This window comes from Crinia signifera, chromosome 2 (genome assembly GCF_055691185.1).
Source record: "Crinia signifera chromosome 2, ASM5569118v1, whole genome shotgun sequence".
Classification (NCBI taxonomy): domain Eukaryota; kingdom Metazoa; phylum Chordata; class Amphibia; order Anura; family Myobatrachidae; genus Crinia; species Crinia signifera.
This window is the reverse complement of record NC_139218.1, coordinates 330,348,380-330,374,600: the sequence shown is the minus strand read 5'-3', so window position 1 is coordinate 330,374,600 and position 26,221 is coordinate 330,348,380. Positions and strand designations below refer to the sequence as shown.

The following is a 26,221-nucleotide window of genomic DNA, read 5'->3' as shown; positions in this document are numbered from 1 at the left end:
GTGGCCTGATTCAGAGACAGACATTAAAGGCGTATCTTTGGACACAGCAGCTGCTGTGTGAATATATGCTAACCCGAATTTTCACGAATGCAGCCTGTCGCCACCTCATCTCTGCCCACATAAGGCTGCAGTATCAATGGCACTGCCACTGGAGCCACAGCACCATCAATGGACCTAAACACAATTGGCCAACTGTGTAAATAACACCCTACTGCAGCATCCATCTCTGAATAAGCCCCATAGAGAAAAGTACACAATTGTAACAAATACATTACTGGGCAAGTGCTTGTCAGTCTGACAATGGTATTATATGGTCAGACTAGTATAACATCTGTGTGTGCCCTGGCCATCTGAAATGTTCTACAGTTAAGAACACGTCACTGTGTGAAACAGATAAACAAAGAAGATACTATTATAACTTGAAATGAAGTACATTGCTGAAATGGAGATTAGTTAGCAGATGTTAGCTGGATTCCCCAATAAGCATCACATTTTGGGAAGACAGCTCTAACGAATAATTGAAGTCTTTATCTACATGCATTGCTGGAAGCCATTTTGTGGGCAGATCTAATGTATATGAGCATGCAGCCTTTCAATTAAGTCGGATCATGTGACAGCACAGAGCCAATAAAATTCAGCAGAAGCTGTTGACATCACTGAACCTATCTTTTCAATAGAAGCATAATGCGAGCTAATGAGTGTTATATTGTACTGTAGTTCATCTTAAATATCACTAAGGCACTTTACTACAGTTACAGCCTTAGTGTTATCTTTTGTTACTAGTGAACTGATAGGTAGCGCTTTCGTGAATATTGGTTGAGTCTGCAAAATGGCCTCCATTGTACTTATGTGCACATTAAAGGAAAATTCAAACCAAAACCAAATTATAATTTTTTTTTTTGGTGGAATTACAGTATGTGAAATAATACTGTAACTTACCTGCTGTGTAACCATTGATTTACTCATTTGTGTCAATGAAGAATTCCCTGTAACAATATAATGTTGGGGTGCAAAACAACAAGACTACTATGTGTTGAAATACAAATATTTTAAACGGGACACAACCTGCAGCCTGCCACACGGGACTCACCCTGCAAAAGAGCTCCGAAGGCACAGGAGTGATACCTGCCGCGCGCCAGACACACGATCGGTGCCAGACGCAGAAAGAGGGAAGCACACACAGCACCGAGCGGCCGCCGCCTCCTGACAGGGGACCGCAGAAGTAAGTGACAGCCCCCGGCAAATAGCATAGCGGGGACAGAGCGACGGGTACCCGCCACTATACCACTACCGATAGTGTAGAAAAATATCCCCCAGGGATCCCGGAGGCTGAGGCACACAACACCATTGACCCCTGAGCACCGCAAGACTGTCTCCCCCACGCATTATACGTACCAAGGTGCATTGTACACCCTGAGTGAATAGACACAGCCTATAAACCTTTTAATGGTCCCTAAACACACACTGGGATAAATAAGACCTGTTGTTGACCACTTATTACTACATCAGGGAACAGAACAAGGTCTGACCCCCCCCCCCCCCCTTGTGCTCACTCCTGCTTCAGCATTACTCCAAGCCTGCCAGTAGTGTGACTCAAATAAGAAGCTGAGACACATCCCAGCAGCCATAAAGAAGTGCAAGTGGGGACATATTGCAGAATACCCCACGCAGCCACCTCACAAAAGGGGCTCACAAAAGGGGCTGATCATCTACCCACAAATATCTGACTACTTGACGCGGCTGTCCGGGACACTTAACCTCCCCCTCCAACCACATAGGTACAGGAGGGAGACCCTGGGAACCCAATCAAGGGGCCAGGTGCCCTGAAATATGATATGAATCATTGGGGAGAAGAATTCTAAACAGTGAATAATCTCACCCACCCCGATGTGACACAGCCACACCTGGACGTATAATGTCCTAACCAGGCCTCGCTGAGGGGACTATGTGATAAGCTACCTACACCATACCGCACCGCCCGAGACCCACCACCAATGGCTGCTCTACATACAAGACCACATGACTAAACGCCGCCGCTCTAGATCTCAGGTGACCACCTCTGCTAGATCATCTCAAGTAGCCGCATTCCGCTCCTTGTTCGGCACCCCTGTATCTGAATCGGCCTCCTCTGCACCATCATCCCCCTCACGACCTGTAGACACCATAGAAAAAACCATGGCGGCAAACTCCCCTTCCCACAAATCAAAAACCGCTGGAGGGACCCCAGATATGACAGCTATCCTTGCCAAATTACAATCACTGCCGACTCGCCAAGAGATGCAGCAAGACTTGCTGACTACAGAAAAGAGACTAGAAGAGTCCATGCAAACCCACATCTCCACTATCAAGTCTGATATCAAACAGATTGCGAACAGAGTGGTTATGCTAGAAGAACAAAGTGAAGAAGCAGACTCGAAATTCTCTGACCTCCATGATCTCGTCTCGCGCCAATCCCGCTCACTAATGGAAATGAGCCGCAGACTAGACGATTTGGACAATCGTGGGAGAAGGAACAATCTGAGAATAAGGGGCCTCCCAGAGGATGTGGCGCCCCACTCCATAGAACCTGCTCTCACCAAGGTGTTCAATAGTCTCCTAGGATCTGATCCTAGCTACCAGATACTATTTGATAGAAAGAAGGGGTAGAGAGGAAGAATGTCACGGTGTGGTGCACCTACAGACTTTGATAAAATATAACTTTTAATAATAGATTTCTAAAACATGCGAAATATACAACACACATACATAAATGACACGGACAGTGAATTAAAAGTAATCCTCACACCGTGAGGCTCACAGGATCTGTGTCCCTTCTTTTTAATCTTAGTATTAGTTCAGAAGTGGTGCTTGGTGACGTGTGTCTATTTGATAGAGCACACCGGGCCCTACGACCCAAAGGGACCCTGACAGAAAAACCAAGAGACGTGATCTGCAGGTTACACTATTTTCAGGAAAAGGAAGAGATTCTTAGAGCGGCGAGACGCAAACCAGACGTGGACTTCGAGGGCCACAAGCTCCAAATCTTCCAAGACCTATCATGGTCCACCTTACAGCAAAGACGACTTCTCCGACCACTCACAGACGAACTCAAGAAACGTGAGATCAAATTCCGCTGGGGCTTCCCACTAAGTATTCAAGTGAACTTCAAAGGATCGCTACTAACCCTGTATGACCCGACGGACGTTGAAGACTTCTGCAGTACTCTGGGACTATCACCACCGACTCTACCTAATTGGTTAGATCCATCTGAACTTTCCGTTCCACCCCTGCCACGCAGGGAACGATGGCAGACTGTCCCAAGGTCCGACAAGAGACTACGGGCAGGCACAACCGGCGGCCCAACCTCTGGAAGAGAGGACCAACAGCTACACCAGCAGCCGAAGCGACCAATTACCGCTATCCCAGCCACGTGAATATCAGTTTATTTTCTTATATGTTGCAGTTACTAAAAGTAATACAATGTTTCCATACATCAGGAAGAGGTCACATTTTACACAAAGGACCTTGGTTACAGTTAGAATGGTCTTAGTATATGTTTGTTTGATTAATACCAATAGATAATACTAGAATTTTCAGGCCCCCGGGCGGGTGCATGTTAGCACTTTACTAATTCTGCCTATTTATATATTTAAAAGGTGGCTTACTCTAGTTCCCCTCTACCCCCTTGCTATGCTGTAAATTTGTAGACTATGGGCCTTTTGAGGTTCCCCAGGTCTATAGACGCAGAGATTGTTTGTTCTACAATGTTCATTAAGTTTTTTCAGCAACATGTGATATTCACCTTCTCTCACCCTCCCATTTCCTCATGTGTCTACCCTGTCCCCCCCTCCCATCGACACCTACTCAGCAGGAAGCAGCGACATAAGACAATAAGGACACTACTAATAATGAATGGCTGACTTAAAAGTGATATCCCTAAATGTAAAGGGCCTTAATATACCAGAGAAGAGATCCAAAATCCTTCACATGATGCACACAGACAGGGCAGATGTGATCTTCCTACAAGAGACCCATTTTAGGAAAGGCGCGGCCCCGAGGTTGTTCTCCAAACACTTCCCAGTGGGATACTTTAATGATTTCTCTGAGACCAAATCCAAAGGTGTAGCAATTTTATTTGCTAAAAATATACGTTTATCTGAGGTAAAAGAGACGCCGATAGGAGATGGTAGGGGCTTAATGATTAAAGCGACCATTGCTCATCAAATTTTTACATTTGTTAACCTATACCTCCCCAACAAAGGCCAAATACGCTTTTTCAGAGAAGCTATGGAACAAATAGAAGGAGACCTTGAGGGGGTACTAGTGGTGGGAGGCGACTTTAATTGGGCATTAGAACCAGAAGTAGACACCACAAACACGCCTAATAGATCTTCGCAGAAGGAAACAAGAAGATTTAAAGCTCTATTACACGATTTCCAGCTGATAGACACCTGGCGCCTAGCTCACCCCACAGATAAAGACTACACTTTTTATTCACACCCGCACAACTCATACTCCCGTATTGATTATCTGTGTATAGGTCATAAATCCTTAGATCTTGTAGTCGAGGCCTCCATAGGCCAGATAGCGAGTTCAGATCATGCCCCTGTAATCCTTACCCTGTCCCTTAACCATCCACCAGTACACCAATGGAGATGGCGCTTCAACGAGCAGCTCCTAAGAGACGACGCCTGTCGGACACAGATAGCAGAAACCATTGATGAATACATAACCCATAACAATATAGAAGAGGTGTCACCGGTAACCATTTGGGAAGCGCACAAATGCGTTATTAGAGGTAAATGCATCCAACTAGGCTCACATATGAAAAAGACGAAAGCAAAAAACAGGGAGGCCTTGCTAGATAAAATTAAGAAATTAGAGCTGATACACAAATCCTCCCTGACTCCAGAAATACTAGTAGAATTACAGGAAGCAAGGTCTGCTTTAAATAGCTTACTGAGCGAAGGCACCCGCAGAGCATTTCGCTGCTGCCGCCACAAGTACCACAGGTGGGGAAACAAGCCTGGTAAACTGCTTGCTAGAGCCCTACGAGCCCAAAGATCCATGACCTATATTAGGGAAATGAAGGACCCCACAGGTGTCTTGCATGCCTCTGATGCTAAAATGGCGGAAATTTTCCACGGGTACTACACGATGCTATATAACTTAAAATCTAGTAACCCCCCTTGCGACCCATCAGTACATGTGCAAGAAGTGAAGAAATACCTAGAGGAGATAAATTTCCCCACCCTATCAACAGATATAACGTCCGCATTGAACGACCCCTTCACAGAGCCTGAACTACTAACGGCATTAAAGACCACCCCTTCCGGTAAAAGCCCGGGACCCGATGGCTTTACAGTAACGTACTATAAGGCGTTTCAGGATAAACTTATTCCTCTCCTGCTACACGCCTGCAATGCAGTCTCTCCAGCCTCCCCATTCTCCACCCAGTCCCTAGGCGCACACATTACAGTCCTCCCAAAAGAGGGTAAAGACCCAGCCTTACCATCCAGCTATCGACCCATTTCTTTATTAAATGTCGACATCAAACTATATGCAAAATTACTATCCAATCGTTTAGCCCCTTTGATGCCAAAGGTGATACACCCAGACCAGGTGGGCTTTGTCCGTGGGAGGGAAGCAAGGGACAATACTATCAGAGTTATTGATCTGATTGCACACGCCCAGTCCACTGGGACCCCTACTATGCTCCTTTCCACGGACGCGGAAAAAGCCTTTGACCGAGTAGACTGGGCTTTTATGGAGGCGACTCTACGACACTTAGGCATAAGCGAAATGTTCCTACAAAAGATACTTGCGCTCTACCGGTGCCCTTCAGCACAAGTAAGAGTAAATGGCCTGCTATCTGACCCAATAACCATATCAAACGGCACAAGACAGGGATGCCCGCTGTCACCACTGATATTCGTACTTTGTATGGAAGCCCTAGCTAGGGCCATTAGGTCAAACCCTGATATCGGGGGACTGACAGTGGGCAGTACAGACCATAGATTAGCGTTGTTCGCTGATGATCTCCTAGCAGTGATCACAAACCCCATAGTATCACTACCTAACCTCATGAAAGAATTTACACGCTTTGGCACACTTTCAAATTTCAAAATAAATTATACAAAGTCCATGGCACTAAACGTCTCTCTCCCCGTCAACCTAGCCTCCTCGTTAAAACACACATTCCCCTTTTCATGGCACCCGACACATATCAAATACTTAGGCATACATATCCCCTCCTCACTACAAACCACAGTAACTCTTAATCATACCCCCTTACTACAGAATATACGGAGAGAAATGGCACAGTGGTTGACACAGAAGTTTTCCTGGCTAGGCCGAATAAATATTGTTAAAATGAACATACTACCTAGGCTCTTATACCTATTCCAGACGATTCCTCTAAAACTCCCCCCACAGTTCTTAGCAGAAACCCAAAAAGCGATTAGCAACTTCGTATGGGGGGGGGGCAAGAAACCCAGATTTAAACACTGCTACCTGTTTCGCAGAAGATCCCAGGGAGGCCAACAACTCCCTATGATATCTGCCTATCACCAAGCCACGATCCTCCACAGAATTCTAGACTGGACGCGGACGGAAACATCAGGGAAACAATGGGTAGATTTGGAGGGTCACTCTTCAGGATTGTGCCTACAAACCGCCCCATGGCTTTCGAGCGTCGTACGTTCCCCACACCTAACGGTGGGACCCACACTGTCGATGTGGAGAGCCATGAGATACAAACTAGGCCTTTCCTCAAAAGATTCCCTATTACTTCCCTTTATAAATAATCCAGAATTTACACCGGGAAGGGCCGGAGGCATAGCCAATAGATGGCGAACAGCCGGACTGACCAGAATAGCGAACTTAGTATCGGGGGGCCAGCTCACATCCTTCAGTGACCTTAGAATAGCCAATAAACTGCCCACAGCAGACCACTGGTTCTATTTACAGATCCGACACTTTACCAACTCAAAAAGGAATCCCGCCCAACTAGCAAAAGAACTCACGCCATTCGAGGCATTGTGTTCCCACACCTCGGAACCCGTACATGTTATATCTGCAATATATAAGATTGTCCTTCACAGTCATACAAGTGAAGCCCCCTCATTTTACGCGGCATGGGACTCGGACCTCTCCCCTCGGGGAATAAAAATAAACTGGTCTAAACACTGCGAGACCATGGCCCGCTGCTCAACGAGTTTAGAGGTTGTGGAAACTCAATACAAGCTATTCTCCAGGTGGTACCGATGCCCGCCATTAATACACAAGATCTTCCCTTCAGTCTCCCCTCTCTGCTGGCGCTGCGATAAAGACAGGGGCACATTAGTGCACATATGGTGGGATTGCCCTCGGATCACGGTCTTCTGGGATAAAGTCATTCAAATTTCCTCGGAAATTCTGGGATTTCCGGCTCCCGACAATATTGACTTCTGGTTGCTTTCCCATACCCCCGTTCCCATAACAAAATACAAACAATCCTTGCTTAAACATCTTAACAACGCAGCAAGAGCAGTAGTACCAGTCCACTGGAAATCAGTGGACCCCCCAGGGATTTGGGAGTGGTTTCAGAGGATAGAATTCTATAGGACCATGGAAGATATATACTACTCAGCACTGGAAAAATAGTCCGACTATCAAGCCACATGGCTAAACTGGATTAATTTTAAATTCTCAGACACGTATAAAAGCTATGTACCCTGTGACCCAGTAACACCCTAATAACACGCAACTTTCAGCCGCACTGTACTTGACAGCCGAATACCCCAGATATGACTGAAGGATCAGCTATCCTGCAAGAGTACACCCCTCCCCCCCGCCCCAGTCTTACTTTCCCTCCCCCCAGCCCCCCCCCCTTTTTTTGTGTTTTCTTAGTCTTACATGTACCAATATTTCAAAAGATGCAGCACAAGGATTCTTTCTTAGTTTCCACACCGGTTTCCATAACATGTTATAATATTTGAATTGCTGTTGATACTTCTTGTCACCTGTACATTGTACTGTGTCAAAATGTAATGTACTGTCTTTAATTCCATTGAAAAATTAAAATAAAGAATATATAAAAAAAGAAATACAAATATTTGTACCCACTAGATCCTACATGGGCCAGCTTGAATCTGGGTGCCCTAATCTGCATTGAATGCTCAGGAATTCACCGGAACCTTGGAACACATTTGTCCCGTGTCCGTTCTTTGGATCTGGATGACTGGCCCCTTGAACTGACGCTAGTCTTGAATTCTATCGGCAATGAAGTAGCCAACAGTATCTGGGAGATGACAACCCGAGGACGTACTAAGCCGAGTCCTGATGCCTCCAGGTAGTGTGCTGACTTTAAGGCTTATGAGTAATTTACTATTTTGATTAGGTTTGACTTATGAGTAATTTACTATTTTGATTAAGTTTGTGGATAGATGTTGCTTTTTTGTTTGTGTGTTTGATTTTAAAATCTAATTTTCTCTTAGATGTCTTAACATCCTGCAAATGTTTACAATTAAATTCTCATAGGTGTTTTATTGCACAGATTATAGGGACATTTCCTAAACTTCATGGGTGAAATTTAATAAAATGAGAGATTCAGAAAGTGAGGGATTTGATAAGAAATTACCAGTTTTTTTAAAGCAGCAATCATTTACACTTCAAAATCAAACTGGTTATGCAGTGTAAATGATTGCCGCTTTAAAAAAACTGGAGATTTCTTACCAAATCTCTCATTTTCTGAATCTCTCATCCTATTAAATTTCACCCCATGTGTTTGAATCTGCTGGCCATCCTTGGGGGTTTGGGCCTCCAAATTATTGTATTTACTCAGTGATTTGCGAGGTGCTTTGAAACAAATTGGAAGTCAAATAACAAAATATTCAGTTTTTGCTGGCGGCTTTGAGTAAAACTTCATCAAAGAATAAGCTGTCTTTCTCCTCCAGTTTCCTCCTCATACGATTTTAAAATATTCTGTATTTGGAGAATGATGAAGACCTCTGCATTATGAAGTGTCCCCTATTATATTATTAAAACTAGGTTGCTCCCTTTATATTTACAAAATAAGTTTTCCATATGACTTTTATAACCCTTTTCTATGTCTTAACCATTACTCTGGAATGACACAGGGTACACAGTGGCTGACATACTGTATAGGTGGTTTAAGTGAACAGCTGATATAGGGGCAGATATCTTAAGCCTGGTGAAGAGATAAAGTGGAGATAAAGTGTAAGGAGATACCGCAGCAGCCAATCAACTCCCAACTGTCTTTTTTCAAACACAGTTGATTGGCTAGTGCTTTCTCTCTTCACCAGGCTTAATACATCTTCCCCATATTGTGAGCCCATCGCCGAGTGTGATATGTAATGACACCTCCACCAGCAGCTTTGCAAATCACATAGAAAAACACAGCATCTGCCGCTGATCAGTCAATTATCGAAGCTCTGAATAGCCCCATGGCTTCCCAGCATACCTGCAGGAAGTACGATGTAGGAGACCTTGCTGATGCATACAGTAACACAGTCACATCCTCATACACGCTCTCGCAATGGCCTGACTGCGAATCATTTGTGTATAAATTCTCGCTTCAACTGCAATGGCAGGATTATTGTGACACATACTGTACATGACAAACAGGCGCCATTTCCATGTTATTACATATACTGGACATAATAGCTAACTGTTTTTATTATGATTTTTTTTTTCTTCAGGGAGGAGAGAGAATCTTGGATAAGAGCGAAGTATGAGCAGAGGTTATTTTTGGCACCACTAAAAAGCCCGGGTATCCCATTGGTGAAGCAACTCTTTAGAGCAGTTCAAGAAAAAGACTTAAGTAACGTCTTACTCCTACTAGCGCACAGCAACAAGGAGCAGATCAATGGCCTCACAGGAGACCGGGACCGGCGCACAGTGCTCCATGTGGCCTGTGAGCTGCCTCATGTGGTGATCACACAACTGCTTGTCTGGGTGAGGTTCTAGGTTACAGTACTAAGTCGCAATTTATCTGCATTGTTTGTCTCCTAGAGTGTATTTGCTATAAAAAAATAAATTGCTGTAGGGCACAGACAATGTTTTGGGTGTTTTCCTGTAGTTTAAATTGTTTGTCCATTGCCAGATAGTTTTTATTATGTTAAAGAATGAGATTATGCACCAAGCCTGATTTTATTATTATTATTATTATTATTATTATTATTATTATTATTATTATTTCCATTTGTAATTTGTGTATCAAAAGTGCCACTTAGGGGTAAATTTGCTAAAGCTTGTAAAAGTAATAAGTTTGGATGTTGCCCATGGCAACCAATCAGACACTGTCTATCATTTTCTACGATGCAATAGAGAAATGATAGCTAGAATCTGATTGGTTGCTATGGGAGCATCCCCTCTTTTTAATTTTAGAACCCTTAGTCAATATATGTCTTAGCTAGCCCTATGTGCCTGTGGAGTGCCAGGGGGAAATGTTGGGTTTTGCATACCCAGAAACAGCTCCCCATTGTAATACACACAGGGTGACTCAAACCCGCTCGTAGCAAGCCGAATTCGGTCTCCTGGCCGATAGTGGGGATATGCAAACCCCCTGAGCGAAGGCCTTCAAACTCGCCAAAATGTTTGCTCAGTGAAGGGAGGGAAGGGGGCGGGCAGACAGAGGAGGAAGGGGGGACACACAGCATTTTATGAGCCTGGCCATAGAAAAGCTGGGCGATGCCTACTTGGCGATGGCGTCATCGTTGAAATGAAAAGTCAGTCCAGGCTGACAGGTGACATCAGCTGCTCGCCCCTGACACTTGCATCATGCCGCAATTTAAGTGGGAACACCTAGCGGTTTTTCATGGGAACGCCCATGAACACAGTGCATTCCCATGGACACAACCTGTGGCCGCCACCCCCCAACCACACCACACCATGCGAACAGGCCAGCGAATAATCAATCGTCCGCACCCATTTGCCCAAAGAGGCTGCACATAAATGTTTACATCGCTTCCCTGTGCGAATGTGTAGGGGAGTGATCCGATCAGAATGAGGGCCTAAATGATTTTCAAAGATATGATATTATCAACAATTTCCCTTGAACTTCCTGTTAAACAATATAATACATACACAATGTGCGATCTTCCAAAGGACAACAATATATCGCCAGTGGCCACATCCAGCAGTACGCTGTTGTTGATGTTATCCTCAGATTGAGCTGCATGTATGGACAACAGAAGATGACTTACAGTAACACACATATAAGGGCCAATTCCATTTCACTCGGAGAGAACCGAATTCGGCCCAAACCCCGATGGTCGGGGTTTGAACCTGCGCATTTCTGTGCAGGTGCAAACCCTGGCTGCAAATGGCTGCCCGCAAATATGTCAGTCTCCACTGACTTATATTTGCAAAGGTAGAAATAATTTGATGGTCGGCGACTATCGAATGATTTCTCCTGCAGCGGGCACGTGTGAGGGAATGTGTCTTCATAACAGATCCCCTCGCATGGTTGCTAGGGGATATGGCGGCAAGGGGGAGGAGTATTTTCGACGGGGCAGGCTCTCTGGGACTCGGTAAGCTGTGAGCCGTGATCCGATTTATTGTTGGAACAATAAATTGTCCATAATATCGCATACACCAATCAGGTGTTTATTCCCCTGAGAAACATCCTGCTCCTCTTTCAAAATTGATCTAGATACTATAGTTGAAAAATGATTAAGTTTTCATTTGTAATATTATAATATGTATGGAGAACATCGTTCTTACCTATTTTTTTGTGCAAAGAAAAATATAAAATAGCATTTTATTCGGTTTAACATACCAGCACAATGTTTGTTGATGCAAGGTTCTGTTTTTAAAGTAGCACAATTGTGTCATTGACCAAGTTATCTACATAACCTACTAAGGGCTAAGACAGCTACTGTACATATCTGCTTATTAGCAAGGTTAGCCTCATAGAAGTCTTGAAGCTTTAGATTCACTGTATCTTCTTTCTTTTACAGTATGGCATCGATGTTAAAGCCAGGGACAGTAATGGGCACACTGCGCTCTTCTACGCTAAGAAAGCTGGAAGCCAGGAGTGTGTGGACATCCTTCTTCAGCATGGGTGCCCTAATGAGCCCTCAAGTTCCATGAGTACCCCTATCCTGAGAAGGAAAAGTAGCTGTTCCAGCATTATAAGAACTGATTCTCGGACTGCCCTTGTATAGCCAGCGCCATCATTCGTTGGTATGGCAATTGCTGGCATCAAATAATGACTTTGTTGTCACAGGAAAACTTGTGTGGTTGCTCTTCCCTGCTAATGTGTAATTTAAAATACTTAAAATCAAGGAAAAGCAAGAGTCTAATAATATATACACTGGAAAACATCTGGAGTCATGCCAGTCATCTAAATTATATTTTCCCATTGTAAAGTATTTTTTCCCCATTGTCGCCGTGATCCAACATAGTCGTATTTAATGCCTTAATTCTTTCATTAGTGAAAGAACCATGAAATCAATCAGTCCCTTTCTGTCAATGTTTACAGCAGGCAAATGCACCTAAGCATATGTGTGATCCACCTTACTCTTCTGCAACCAAACTTGATGGCCATGCTGGTCATTTCTAGAAATTGGGGACTACTGCTAGCACTTAGAATGTAGTTATATGGTCAGTCACTGGTAGATGGCCGGGAACATAAATCACATTTGTAACTCCTAAAGGCTTTGTACTTTTCTGGAGAAAGTAATGGTAAAGAAAGGTAAATTATGGCATATGTAGAGCATTAAGTCACACATTAAGCTCAGATACAATATTATTTACATTTGTAGAGAAACTTTTGGAGAACTTTATAGGATGGTAAAGTACTCTTGAAATTAGTCTCTGTTACAGTAGGGGTCATTGTCTTCTCATGGTAACAATATATATTTATATCGCTTTTCTATTGACATGAAAATCCCATGCTTTTGTATATGAACGTGCACCAACCCGGGTTTTTTTCAGTGCAAATGTCTCAATCCGGGTCCAGTCACCCAGTAATCCTTTCTGTGGTTCCGAGCAACGGAAGGTCACAGGTGAATTGTAGTGAAAACAGGTGACCCAGGTTTTCGAACTGAGAATTCATTTACAGCGTGGTGATTGGGTCAAATCAGAACTGTGTCTGTGACAGCTGTCACCAGGGAGGGAGAGATAACAGCCAGTGTGGTCTGCACCGTTACAGTTTTTACCTCATCCCGCTTCATACAGGAAGACTGCAATCTCTCCCTGCACATCTCCCCGGTGACAACTGTGACATAAGTCACCTATCCAAATCCCCCACCTGTTGAAATTTGCCATACCTCCCAGACCCAGCGTGTACAGGAGATCTGGAGTTTCCAGTGCTTGGAGATGAGGTCATTCAGAGTCGTCTTTGCAGTGGGATATGGTAAGTCCTGGCTTGGATCTATGTTTCAAATCCCAGGACAGACCTGGGATTTTCATGGAAAAGTGGTAGTACAGTACATGGCTTATGTGAATGCCATAGATTTCCACACAAAAAGAATAATTTTAGGTTTCACATGCTTGCAAGTTTAAGAAAGTTTTCATTATCTTTTCACTCTCGAAAATGTGCAAGTCATGTTTGTGTATCATTGCAGCCATTTTGAACATCTCTTGGACAGGAATTACCTCAATATTAGACCTATAAAAATGTGTCCTGCTGTAGTCTACTACTGTAGACAGCACCTACTGTAACCACACCCAAGGCATACATACTGCAGAATCCACTTTTGATTTTGGTTCATTAAATGCAAAATATCTTGACCGCATTGAGTGCCATTCTCCCTGACCCAGTATCATTATGACCTTACATTTTCTCTGGACTCCCCTGTTACTCTAATGTACAGTAGTAGTGTTGGTCATCCTAGACTCATATAATTTGCTTGGGGGCTTGACCTATTGGAGATGAACTTGACAGCATTAACACAGAAACATACAATTGGATGTCAAATAAGAGTAATATGGCCCATGATCTATTTAGTCTTATCAGTAGCATTCAGGGACATAGGGTGAGACGTGCTAAAACTGAAAATGCAGCCAAAACATCAAAGGTTTATTTTGTTGCATTTACATAGGTACCAAGCTCTGGAAGCAATACTGAGCTGCTCTTTGTGGTTTTAATTGTATTTCTAGGTACATACGGGAGTTATTACCACTTGTATATACTTGTTAAGTACAACCAGCCCATAGTCACGATCCAGATGACTGAGAATATTAGCAAGCCAAGGTACTGTAGCAAACAGAACTTGCGCATAACATGTACTGAGAAACAGCCATACTCATTGGTATTCTATTGCTTAGTTTACCAATACCAAGTCAGCCATTCATGAAATTGGGACAGTATTATTTACTATTGTGGCAAAATCCATCAAAAGTGAAGTAATTGACCACACAAGCATTATGTATGCCTTGCTGGATGTGCAGATTACAGTATATGGCAGTGACACAATATAAAAATGTTCCTCTGAGAAGAGCACCGCTGGTCGGATCACAGAGCTGGCAGCTAAATGGAAGCTGAGGTAGTAGCACACAGTTGCTGACCATAAATGGAAGCTGAGGTAGTAGCACACAGTTGCTGAGGTAGTAGCACACAGTTGCTGACCATAAATGGAAGCTGAGGTAGTAGCACACAGTTGCTGAGGTAGTAGCACACAGTTGCTGACCATAAATGGAAGCTGAGGTAGTAGCACACAGTTGCTGACCATAAATGGAAGCTGAGGTAGTAGCACACAGTTGCTGACCATAAATGGAAGCTGAGGTAGTAGCACACACTTGCTGACCATATTATCAATATTTTTGCATATATACAGTATGTATTTTGTGTATATAGTTACATAAACAGTATTTATATGTTACATGTACATAATGTGGTTTTAGATTAGCTTATTTTTCAAAAAAGTGTAAGGAATGTCAGTGAGCAGATCTGTGCTAATGGCCGGTGCTAGCTACCGTGATGTTCCCAGCTCTCACACATTACTAGTTCTATTTGCTCTGTTTTTGCTCCAGATTTTCCTCACATTTGCACAGGCCCCTCATAATTCTTACACCAGCTGTATATCAGTATCTTCCAGGTTGACCTTTCATATTAGAAACTCTCCTGTATTGAATTGTTACAGCGTGATACTGTCACATATCTGAGCAAATTGTACAATATTGCTCCAAGGAAACCAAAGTGTAATATCCCTATATAGACCTTCATGATCTTAGCAAACATTTTCAATTAAAATGTCTTTATTTTTAGCTGGAATTGAGAACACTTTCAAATACTTATAGTCATGCCTCCTTAGTGCCACCATAATCATGCCTCCTTAGTGCCACCATAGTCATGCTCCTTAGTGCTACCATAGTAATGCCTCTTAGTGCCACCATAATCATGCCTCCTTAGTGCTACCGTAATCATGCCTCCTGAGTGCCACCATAGCCATGCCTCTTAAGTGCCACCATAATCATGCCTCCTTAATGCCCCCATAGTCATGCTTCCTTAGTGCCATCATAGTAATGCCTCTTAGTGCCACCATAATCATTCCTCCTTAGTGCTACCGTAATCATGCCTCCTTAGTGCCACCATAGCCATGCCTCTTAAGTGCCGCCATAATCATGCCTCCTTAATGCCCCCATAGTCATGCTTCCTTAGTGACATCATAGTCATGCCTCCTTAGAGCCACCATAGTCATGCTTTCTTAGTGCTACCATAGTAATGCCTTCTTAGTGCTACCATAGTAATGCCTCTACATGCTACCATAGTCATGCCTCCTTAGTTCCACCATAGTCATGCTTCCTTAGTGCTACCATAGTCATGCCTCCTTAGTGCTACCATAGTCATACCTCCTTAAGCCACCATTGTCATGCCTCCTTAGTGCCACCATAGCCATGCCTCTTTAGTGTCACCATAGTCCTGCCTACTTAGTGCCACCATAGCCATGCCTCTTTGGTGCCACCATAGTCATGCTTCCTTGGTGCCACCATAGTCATGCTTCCTTGGTGCCACCATAGTCATGCCTCTTTATTGCCACCATAGTCATGCCTCTTTATTGCCACCATAGTCATGCCTCCTTAGTGCCACCATTCCAAAATGACAATGATATGAGAAGGATTAGAATTCAGTGATGTGAATATATATCTTTTGAAAGCGACCCTCAAGCCTTCATAAGTCTGGATGCTCTGCACTCGAATATGCGAGGAGAGTGTTGTTTTTTATGCAAACCAGTTTCTATGTAAGAATTTTGAGACTAAGTAGTTGTTACACAAAGCTGGCGCCCAGAATCAGAGTAGTGAATTTTGTTTTGCCGTGATCATGATTAACGGTATCTTTTGTGATTTTCTGGGATAGCTGTTTAATTTATTGATTTATTAGAGCTACAGTATAGACTATCGGTTCGATGTTTTTACATTTTGCGTGCAGTATGGCCGCTTAACAATGCGACCTTCACAAACGTATATATTGTTCTGTACAAGGCAGTGATAAGTGTTTTATAGGTGGGGATGAACAATTATTTAAGAACAACATTGATATACTTTTTCAATCTACCATTGTATACATGGGATCAGTAGTTTCTTGGTGTATTTATAATTGCTTATTTTGTTATGCTAATCTAAAATGAGCACTGTATTCAGAATAGTATATCCTGAGCTATGGATTGAGCCAGTATATGAATACAATGTAATATGTGCAAAATATGGGACTTCTTATGGTATTTGAATTATATTTCGAGATGTATTTAACTTGTAGCTAGATAAAGTGGTATCATTCAGGCAGGGCAATCTTATTTATTGATAGGGGGAAAAAAGACATTTAGTTTATACAGTACCTTACACGGAAGGCTCCCGGTGTTTATAAAATACATCAATGCTTCCATTTGATGTAACAAGAATAAAAGATAACTCTATCTATCAAAGTAAAAGGTTCTTAACCATTTTTGGCTGGGTCCCCAGATTATGTTTTTATAGTATTCTGGTTTGTGAATCATAGTACAGTTACTTTTGTCTGCAGATGGCATGTTTATTTCTTATGGAATAAAACCATTAATTTTCCATTGAAGGTCACAATTAGTTTATTAGACAGAAATGCACAATTGCTCAGGAATGACCGGGGCCATGAAGCAGCTCTGGAACCCCACTGTCGCATGACATGAGGGACGCATCCTCAGCTCACTGGGTTGTGCAATTAGTCAGGAGGGCCTGGCTTTGTGGCACGTCCTGTATACTGTCCGCTGATATGAGAGAGGAAGGCCAAGCAGAGAGGCGCAAAGCCGCTCCGCTGGGAAAGTTTGCTCTCAGTATGGCCGGTCAGGGCCATAATTAGGCCATAGGCCTTTCTGGAATTTGCTATAAGTGCCAGATAGCCAGTCCAACTCTGCATTCTATTTACTAAAACAAAATCTTAGCAATCCAACCTCCATGGCAGGGTGAGACCCATTTTACAGTCCACGGAATAAGAACCCCTGAATTTTATAAGAACAATAATAAAAAAAAGGGTGATCCATAAAAATTGGGATGTATGGAAGAAACACATTGAAACTCAAAGGGTAGATGTATCAAACATCGGTGAGACAGATAAAGTAGAGAAGGAGAGCGAGAGATAAAGTACCAACCAATTAGCTTCTAACAATTTGCAGGCTATATTTGTAAATTGACAGAAGATGATTGGTTGCGGTGGCAAACAAGTGTGACAATGCCAATAAAATGGCACACTCTATGTCTAAGGTGATGTGCCTTATTATCCTGTATATTATGTTTTTCTTTTACCACATTGTTATATACACATACTGATGATCAGCTTTACTACTTTGGTATTTTAGAACAGGTTGTGGACGATCTGTATGTAATCAATAATTATCCCATGTTCACCATCCAAACATGAATTACCTGCCTGCCGCAAAAATGTAAAACAAATAAAAAAAATAAAAAAATGAAAAAAAAAAGTAAACATGCAGAAAAAAAAAAGCATCTTATTGGAAGAGTCAGCATTATTGTACTTTTATATAAGTTTGCTGTTCTGGCTTTTTAACTTTCCAGTTGTACAGTACTTGTGGCAATTGTAGGAGCTGTGATTGTGACTTCTTGAATTCCATCTTTCTATGCTGAACATGTTAAATAGAAACCCAAACTGCCCATGGAAAAGCCAGCACTGCTCGTTATCTCTTTTACTGCAAGAAAATCTTTATATTAGAATGAATGCCTTGGATAATAAGTTTATTTTGTAACAGATTCCATTAATGAACCCAGCTGGCAACACCTAACACCTGACAACAAATGTATAGCAATAAAACACTATGGGGATCATTATCAAACTACATGCACATACCTTATTCTGGACTGTATGTATCAAGCTTCGCAAAAGTGATGAAGTTGAGAGTGATAAACAACCAGCCAATCAGCTCCTACCTGTCATTCACCTGATTGGCTGGCTATTTATCACGCTCCACGTGGCTTGTGATCAAGATGCCCGTTCCAACAAAAGTAAAAGTGTTGCGCAAATCCATTTGGATCATCCAACAAAACATATTTGAACTTTTACTTTTCATGTAAAATGCAACTTTTTGAAGAACATTTTAAGCCTTAAGTCAGTGGTTTCCAACCTCGGTCCTCAAGTACCCCTAGTAGTTCATGATTTCCAAGTCTCCTAGCCAGTGAGCATACAGTTTCACCAACTGTCACATTTTAAAAATGCATAGATAATGAGGAAAATGTGATCTGTTTTGGGTACTTGAGGACCGGTAAATAATAACAAAATGTAACCGAGCATTAAGTTTGCTTTAATGTTACATCTATATATATATTATTCATACAGGGTCACAGCTATATATATTATTCATACAGGTATTTATGTACATACTAATGGCTTTGAGTTGCACCTAGATAATGCTATTAATGATAATCATTCCACTGAAAGCAAGTGCCTGTGGTCCAATAACTTGTCACAAAAAGGCTCCCCAACAAGGGCAAAAGTAATATAGGTGCAGGTAGTGCAGCTGCTATGGGGCCCACAGCTGAGAAGGGCCCACCATATCTGCCAAAGTAGCAAGTGCTATATACATTTTTCACCACTGGGTGGTACATATGGGCCCTTACAATCTTTTGCTACAAATAGCTCATAATAATTTAAATACAGTATATAAATCCAAGTTTTGCATCAGGATTCAGACCAAGTCACAGTAAAGTAGATGGCATGTGTTCTACAGATGCATAACGATTAGCAGCAGACCGCCCATGTGCCGTGATCGCATTGCGCCCGCCTCAAGGTACCTTTTGCGATCACGCTTGCAGTGAGGATTTAATTACATTTGTGATTTACAGGAAGTGACCATTGAAGGCATTAACAGGAAGTGGCAGCAAAAAAACAGATGTGACTTGGTGGTTTTTCAGCTGCAATAATATAGGATGCGGTCAAAATCCCGGCGGTCGAAATACCGACGCCTGAATCCTGACCACCGCAATGCGGCACTTTTTCCCTCTATGGGTGTCCACAACACCCATAGAGGGAGGATAAAATAGTGTAGTGAGTCACTGAGTCACTGGGCCCGCTGCGTGGCGAGCACAGCGAGCCCGCAAGGGGGGGCAATCCACGACCCCCTTGTCGGCATTGCGGCGGTCGGGATTCCGGCGGCGGTATTTCAACTGCTGGGATTCCAACCCCCTGATTTCATACTGATCCCAATAATATACATAGAGAAACATGGCACCAGAATCACACTGTAGCCTGTCTGCATAGCCATAGGGCTACCCTTACAGTCAATGGAGGTCATTCTTAGGGCCAATGTTCTGATCTGCAGTTTCCTTAATAGCACCACCCATATACCACAGCTGACTCCACTCGATTTTGCCCCCCCATAACCATAACGCATGGGCCAGTACATGGAAATACATGAAACTGTATAGAAAATAGCACATGATGTGGCAAACTCCTCTTGCAATGCCCCTCTCACTCTTTTTACATGTTTTTGGGGATGAAGGTGGGGGTGTTCACATACTGTATAGCTTGGTCACTTGCAGTGATTACCTGTTTAAGCAGCCGGCAGCTTTTATGGATTTCCTGCCCTAATAGTGTATATTATTTTATATAGTTGGCAGGCCCCCCTGCCTTGCGCTGCTCTGCTGAGCAGAGCAGTGGTGAATAGACGCTGTGCACACGCGCACAGTATCTATTCCTGGAGACCGAGGGGCTGAGGGCATGGCCAGCGGCTCTGACAGCTGCTGGCCATGCCCCCTCAGTGGCGAAAGCGGGACATGGCCTCGCAAGAGTACCGTGAGCATAGCCCCCTCACACACACACACACACACACACACACACACACACACACACACACACACACACTAGTTGCACATTAGTTGCACATTTCACAAGTTGGGAGGTATGGGCCTGATTCACACAGGTTTTACTTATTTTATTTTTAGCCCTTTGGCATTCCATAGGATTTAACACATGAATTTCTTCTATCCTATTCTTAGATAGCCACCATTGCTTACTTATGATAATAAAAATGTAATTGGCTAAGGCTCTTTTCTTACAGGAGTGAGTATAACGCCCAGTGCTGGCTGGCAGGAGACTGTCTGTCTTACCCCAAACCTTCATGAAGTGAACAGAACAAAAATAAAAAAAAGTGTCTGTGTTTTATTGTTAGGTTTATTTTCAAAATAGGAAATGATGTAATATAAGATTTATAAAATAAAGTGTCAAACTGTAAATTGCATTGTCTTTGTATGTTTTATTTATCAAATGGTTTGTGAAGGATGTTTTCAGTATGTGTACTACCAAAGATAGCTTCTTTCCCCAAATATTTTTAAGAATGGTGAAATATTGGTTTTGTTAAAGGAGTTTTGGATTTTGCTGATTATGAAATATTTTTGGAAAACCTATACACCAACATTTGCAGCTCACACTACCACAACCACCACCAGTTACTGCCACACACTGCACTATTATAACAACACTACACTATGAAATATCTACACAAAATGACAACAATGTCACGCAGTACTTCTACATTAAAATCAACATGCTATTGCTACACTTATAGCACCTTTGAAACAGCTAGATTATCCCTATCTTGATTTATCGTGTGTTGATCTGTGATGGTGGCAGTGTGATTTGCGAGGTGGCTGGATGTGAAGGGCAGTGTGAACTGTAAGTGAGGCGGCGGCCTATGTCTGGCAGTATAATCAGCGCTGAAATGTGCCCGAAGTGCCATAAACTTCTCAGCATAGTGCTGACACACATCATGTATAACAGATAACAAAGGGTTAAGTTTGGTAAGCGGAACTTCTCTTATTGATTGGGAGGTGGAGTCTACTTGTTAATGTAGTGAGAGTACCGGTATAATTCATTCAGCCTCTTTCCAGTTTGTCGTTGTAAGGATGAGTACGGTCCTTGGATTGTTTGCTTGCTGATTATATACTCCTATTATTCTATTACTTTCTATTTTCTTATTTTTGTCTCTCTACTTTGTTTCCCTTTTTTTTTTCTTTCCTTTCTATTATCTACTCTTTTCTGGCCATGTCTAGGCCTAAGCATGGTGGCACAGTACTTAGCTGATGATGATGTTAGGGTGCAGTGTGATAGGCCTCCATAATGAGGGTGCGCCACAGCCTGGCAGCAGCCAGCTTCCATGGTTACCGTGTGGGCTCTGGCGGTCCTTGGGTGTAGGCGGTCGTGTCCTCTGGGATGTGATATGATCCACAGTCACTCAGGGTCCCCACCTGCATCTGTAAGGCAGGTGCGACAGGCTGGGCCCTTGGGCGACTGCTCAGCGGTTTATTCGGGCCACTAGAGAAGTGGCGTACACATGCAGGAGCGGCAGCGGATCACACAGGCAGGGGGTTAGGGTATGTCATGGTTACAGTGAGGCTCAAACATCGGGCCACGGCCATCACAGGCTCAGCAAGGCAGGTTGACAGGACAGGCCCTCTGCCACGGGTAGCCCCCTAGGTAGTGGGAATCGTGTTTCAGTACAAGTAGTGGCGCAGTAGCAGTACACAGCGAGGTTTTGGCGCTTAGTGAGTTGCAGGATATTACTGGAAGAGTGCCATTAAATGCCAGAGGCTGCAGAGCGGAGAAGCATCATCGCCATTTTAATTACCAGCCACAGCTGAAAGCAGTAAGACTCAAGCAGGGGATACTTCTAGAGGGGATTCATCTGGTGCGATCCCTATAGTCTTACGCAGCAGCAAAGGTCTTATGGCTATGCTGATGTGGTGGCTAGGTCGCAGGGGCAGTTTAGATGTTTAGGGGCAGTTTAGTTTGGTCTGTGCAGTGGGTGTGTCAGCCGTGGTCCCCCGTTTTACCACTTTCCTGGTGGGAGGGGCCAAAGCTCAGACATTTCAATTGACACAGCTACACTATCTGCTATTATATTGCAGGCAATTATTCCAGCGTTGTTTTCGGCATTTAACGTTAGGTTGTCTGGGTGGACACGCATGGATATGCAGGTTTTGATCTGTTTTAAAAATCACACATTCAAAATCACATCCAGATGTTTTCTCATAGAAAACATCAAAATCACAAACGTAATAGGGTGCGAATTTTCAATTTGCCAGCAGGGTAATGCTAAAGCCGGGGAACACTTTTTTTATGCAAGGTCCCCCAACCAAACCATGATTACCCAAGGCTGAAGCCCAGGGTTGTCCCCAGCTCCAAAAATAGAGAGAAATGGAGAGCACAACCTAAAAAGGGTAGGGATCTGCAGGGGGCGCTTGGCAGGAGTGGCTTCCCAGCAGCTGCTAAAAACAGGTTAGTTACTCCTGTGTATATATGGCAGCACTTAAGTAATTAAAAAGGGAAAATTGGATGATCTTTACAATCGTTTTACTTCAATATAAGAAAGATATACACACATAAATGAAATGGCACATTTAAAAATAAAACATAATTGATGCAAATAAAATGCAATAAAAAGCCCAGTTACACACTGTAATAGTACAAAGGAGAGTCCGTTCCTATTATGCCCAGATGTCAAAATAGCAACATATTTACCGCTCCCAATTGGGTAGAAGAGTTTGGTGTTTTGAATGTCCTTATGGGCCGACCACTTGGACATAAGGACATTCCAGACACCAAACTCTTCTACCCAATTGGGAGCGGTAAATACTGTATGTTGCCAGTGGCGTAGCTTGGTTTGGGGCGCCCCCCGCCGTTAATGGGGGGGGGCACCTCCCCGGCCGCCGGTGCCCCCCATCGCCGCAGGCTTACCTGTCTGCGCATCCCAGCTCCCCTCCTGGCTTCAATTAATAATTCTATGCAGACGGACCACGATAAAATGGCCGCCCCCATACCGCAGACAGTTTCAGAGAACTGTCTGCTTTTTGGGGCGGCCATTTTATCGTGGTCTGTCTCCATAGAATTGATTGAAGCCAGGAGGGGAGCCGGGATGCGCAGACAGGTAATCCTGCGGGAGATGTGGGGCAGGGGCATTACTATAGCACCCCCCTGGTGCCCCCACATGCACAGCGCCCCCCCCCCCCCCCGTGACCACGGGGGCTGCGGTGCTATAGTTACGCCACTGTATGTTGCTATTTTGACATCTGGGCATAATAGGAACGCACTCTCCTTTGTACTGTTACAGTGTGTAACTGGGCTTTTTATTGCATTTTATTTGCATCAATTATGTCTTATATTTAAATGTGCCATTTCATTTATGTGTGTATATCTTTCGGTACTTATGTATTATCTGCTCTCCCATGTTAAATGCACCCCATTTTTTCATACCCCTACTATCCAACTACGCATGGAGTTGATTGTATATAGTGCCCGTGCCCGAAGCGTTACGAGCGCAGCGAGCCCCGCGAGGGGACGCGGTCTCATAAGAAAAACGGGAGTCCAGATATTACATAAGTACCTATCTTTCTTATATTGAAGTAAAATGATTGTAAAGATCATCCAATTTTCCCTTTTTAATTACCTAAGCACTGCTGCCTCTTATTTTTTTTGTCTCCAGCACCCTTGGGTGGTGGGTTTCGAGCTGATGAATTTTTTTAAAAATACATTGGTTTTCACAGTCCAATTACAAGTCCCAGCAGACCTCCCCTGCATGCTGGGACTTGTCGAACCACAAGTCCCAGCATGTGGGGCATTAATGGGCCCGCTGGTTCTTGTGAAAACAATGTTGAAAAAAAGACTCTTACAGCCAACCAGGAATTAGTTTAGGCCTGATTGGCTGCAAGTGATTATTTTGTTTACAAAAATTCGCACTCTCCCATTACTACATAAATGCACCTGTCTAAAAAAATACACATTTTCATTACTAAAAATCACAAGAAATCGCATATGAATTCTGACTTTGTCTAAAATTGCACCGTATTACATTTGGGAATTTCGGACAAAAATCACAAATGTGACATGTGCTATATGGTGCGATTTTATAGATGTCTAAAAAATCGCATCCTATTACATTTCGCTCATGAGATTTATTTATTTTTAGAATCTATTTTCAATTAACCACTGGATGGCAGCACAATCCCTTTAAGGAAGCAGATGAAACTAAAATGTAAAGGTAAATTTACTATGATTTGAGTTAATTTAAGTTTGCATTCTTCATAGTGTCGACAGCACTAAGGTTGACATGCATTGGCACGTCAACATGCATCAATGTCGACACACCTGAATGTTGACATGGGGTTAGGTAGACAGGTCCTTAGATCGACATATTCAATAGGTTGACATGGGCTAAGTCAACAGTCAAAAGGTCGACATGGGGTTTTTCACATTTTTTTATCCTGACACAGTCAACATGGACACTAAAAAAGTGCACCGCATCCCCTCGCATGGCTAGCCATGCTTGGGGCACGGTGCCTCGCTACCCTTGGCACACTATTTTATTATCCCTTCTCCCTCCACACAGTAGTGGATGGTAGGGCATGAAATACCGCCTGCCGGCATACGTCAGATCCCCAAAAAAAAAACACGTGATAAACCTCATGTCATCCTTTTGACTGTCAACCTAACACATGTCGACCTAATGCATGTGTCAACCTAAGGACCTGTCGACCTAACCCCATGTTGACCTTCAGGTGTGTCGACCTTGAACATGTGTGTTCTACTGTGTTTTTCACGTCCATTTGGGCAAACTCTGCTGTGTTTTGTTTTTGAAAATATGGGTAAAATAATGTAGAGGTGTCTTGTTTTTTTTTCAAACTGGGCTCTACTAACCACGAAGTTAATGCCACAGCTGGGGGTACGTTTATACTGGTCTCTGCGGTTGTAGAATTACCCCCCAACTAGTCAGCCCTGATCTGTCAAAACAAAGTAGAGATGGGGTGGCTATAATGCACAAACTTTCCACAGACTGCATTCCTACCATACAGTATCTAAGAAATAAAAGTGCATATCACCATACAGTACCTATGCTGTTAATCTCTGGTATGTGAACCAATTGTTCAGCTCCTAAGTGTAACCGTTTAACCATAACCACAGTTAGTAACCAAGGTCCTCAAGGCACACAGGGGGTTATTCAAGTTCCTTCGGTCCTCCATGCATTCGCACGGAGGACCGATGTTGCGCGTCTGCACATGCGCAGGTGCTTTGTGCACATGTGCAGCCGTAGGGTGTGTGCACCCACGGCGAACTTTCGGTTTGCCGGGTGCACGCACCCATGACAGCGTAAGGGGGAGGAGAAGGGCGCCGGGATGCCCCATTACCATATGCATAGGCGCATAGGCGTTCCCATGGTAATGAGGCGGTGACGCGAGAGCGGGGGGCTGGCAGCTGACATCACTGGATGTCAGTTTTAAAAACCTCAAGCATGCGCATGCGTGTGGGCAGCGGCAGCAGCAGTAGGGAGAACGGAGCCCGTAAGCAGTCACTCACGAGCTCCGCAAAGGCCCATGGGAGGTTCTGTGCGCTGTCGCACATGCACAGCAGCCCTCCCGTGGCCATTTTGGATTTGGGCCCGGTTTTAATTAGTTTTGGGCCGGCCCACCGGGAAATGGCCTGGTTTCCCGGCGGGCTAATCTGCCCCTGGTACAGCCAACAGTGACATATTTTACTAAGCTGCAGGGTTCTAGTGAAAACTGCCATCTCCTGAGACATCCTAGCATTGTTAGTGACCTCATATTGGAAGCACTTTCTGTTAATCACAGTCATGTAGGGAGTCTCAGGGCGGAATACTCTATCATCCGCAGCCCCTCTCCACCGCACATTGCCGGCTACCACATAGATAATTATCGCAAAGGATAGCTCTTGTGTTAAGAGTTGCCCTTTGCGATTCACCCAGCGATGTGGCAGTAGGTCACGGCGGCTCCTCCTCCCTTACCCAGACAGCTGCTGCTGCAGGGC

At 43.6% G+C, this 26,221-nt stretch overlaps 1 protein-coding gene across 2 annotated transcripts in view; it reads left to right on the top strand.

The window, feature by feature from the left end:
* AGAP2 (ArfGAP with GTPase domain, ankyrin repeat and PH domain 2) overlaps positions 1–18,865 on the top strand; it is a 217,482-nt gene extending 198,617 nt beyond the window's left edge. The window contains exons 16-19 of one of the 2 annotated variants that reach the window (XR_014469772.1): positions 8,089–8,311; positions 9,681–9,936; positions 11,943–14,574; positions 14,675–18,865. Coding sequence is in view for 1 of the 2 variants with exons in the window: in XM_083169414.1 (XP_083025540.1) it covers positions 8,089–8,311; positions 9,681–9,936; positions 11,943–12,149 (686 nt within the window). In the remaining variant the exon portion in view is untranslated. Of the gene's footprint in view, positions 1–8,088; positions 8,312–9,680; positions 9,937–11,942 lie in introns of both variants that reach the window. The other variant, XM_083169414.1, reaches the window with a different exon arrangement.
* Positions 18,866–26,221: the final 7,356 nt, after the last annotated feature.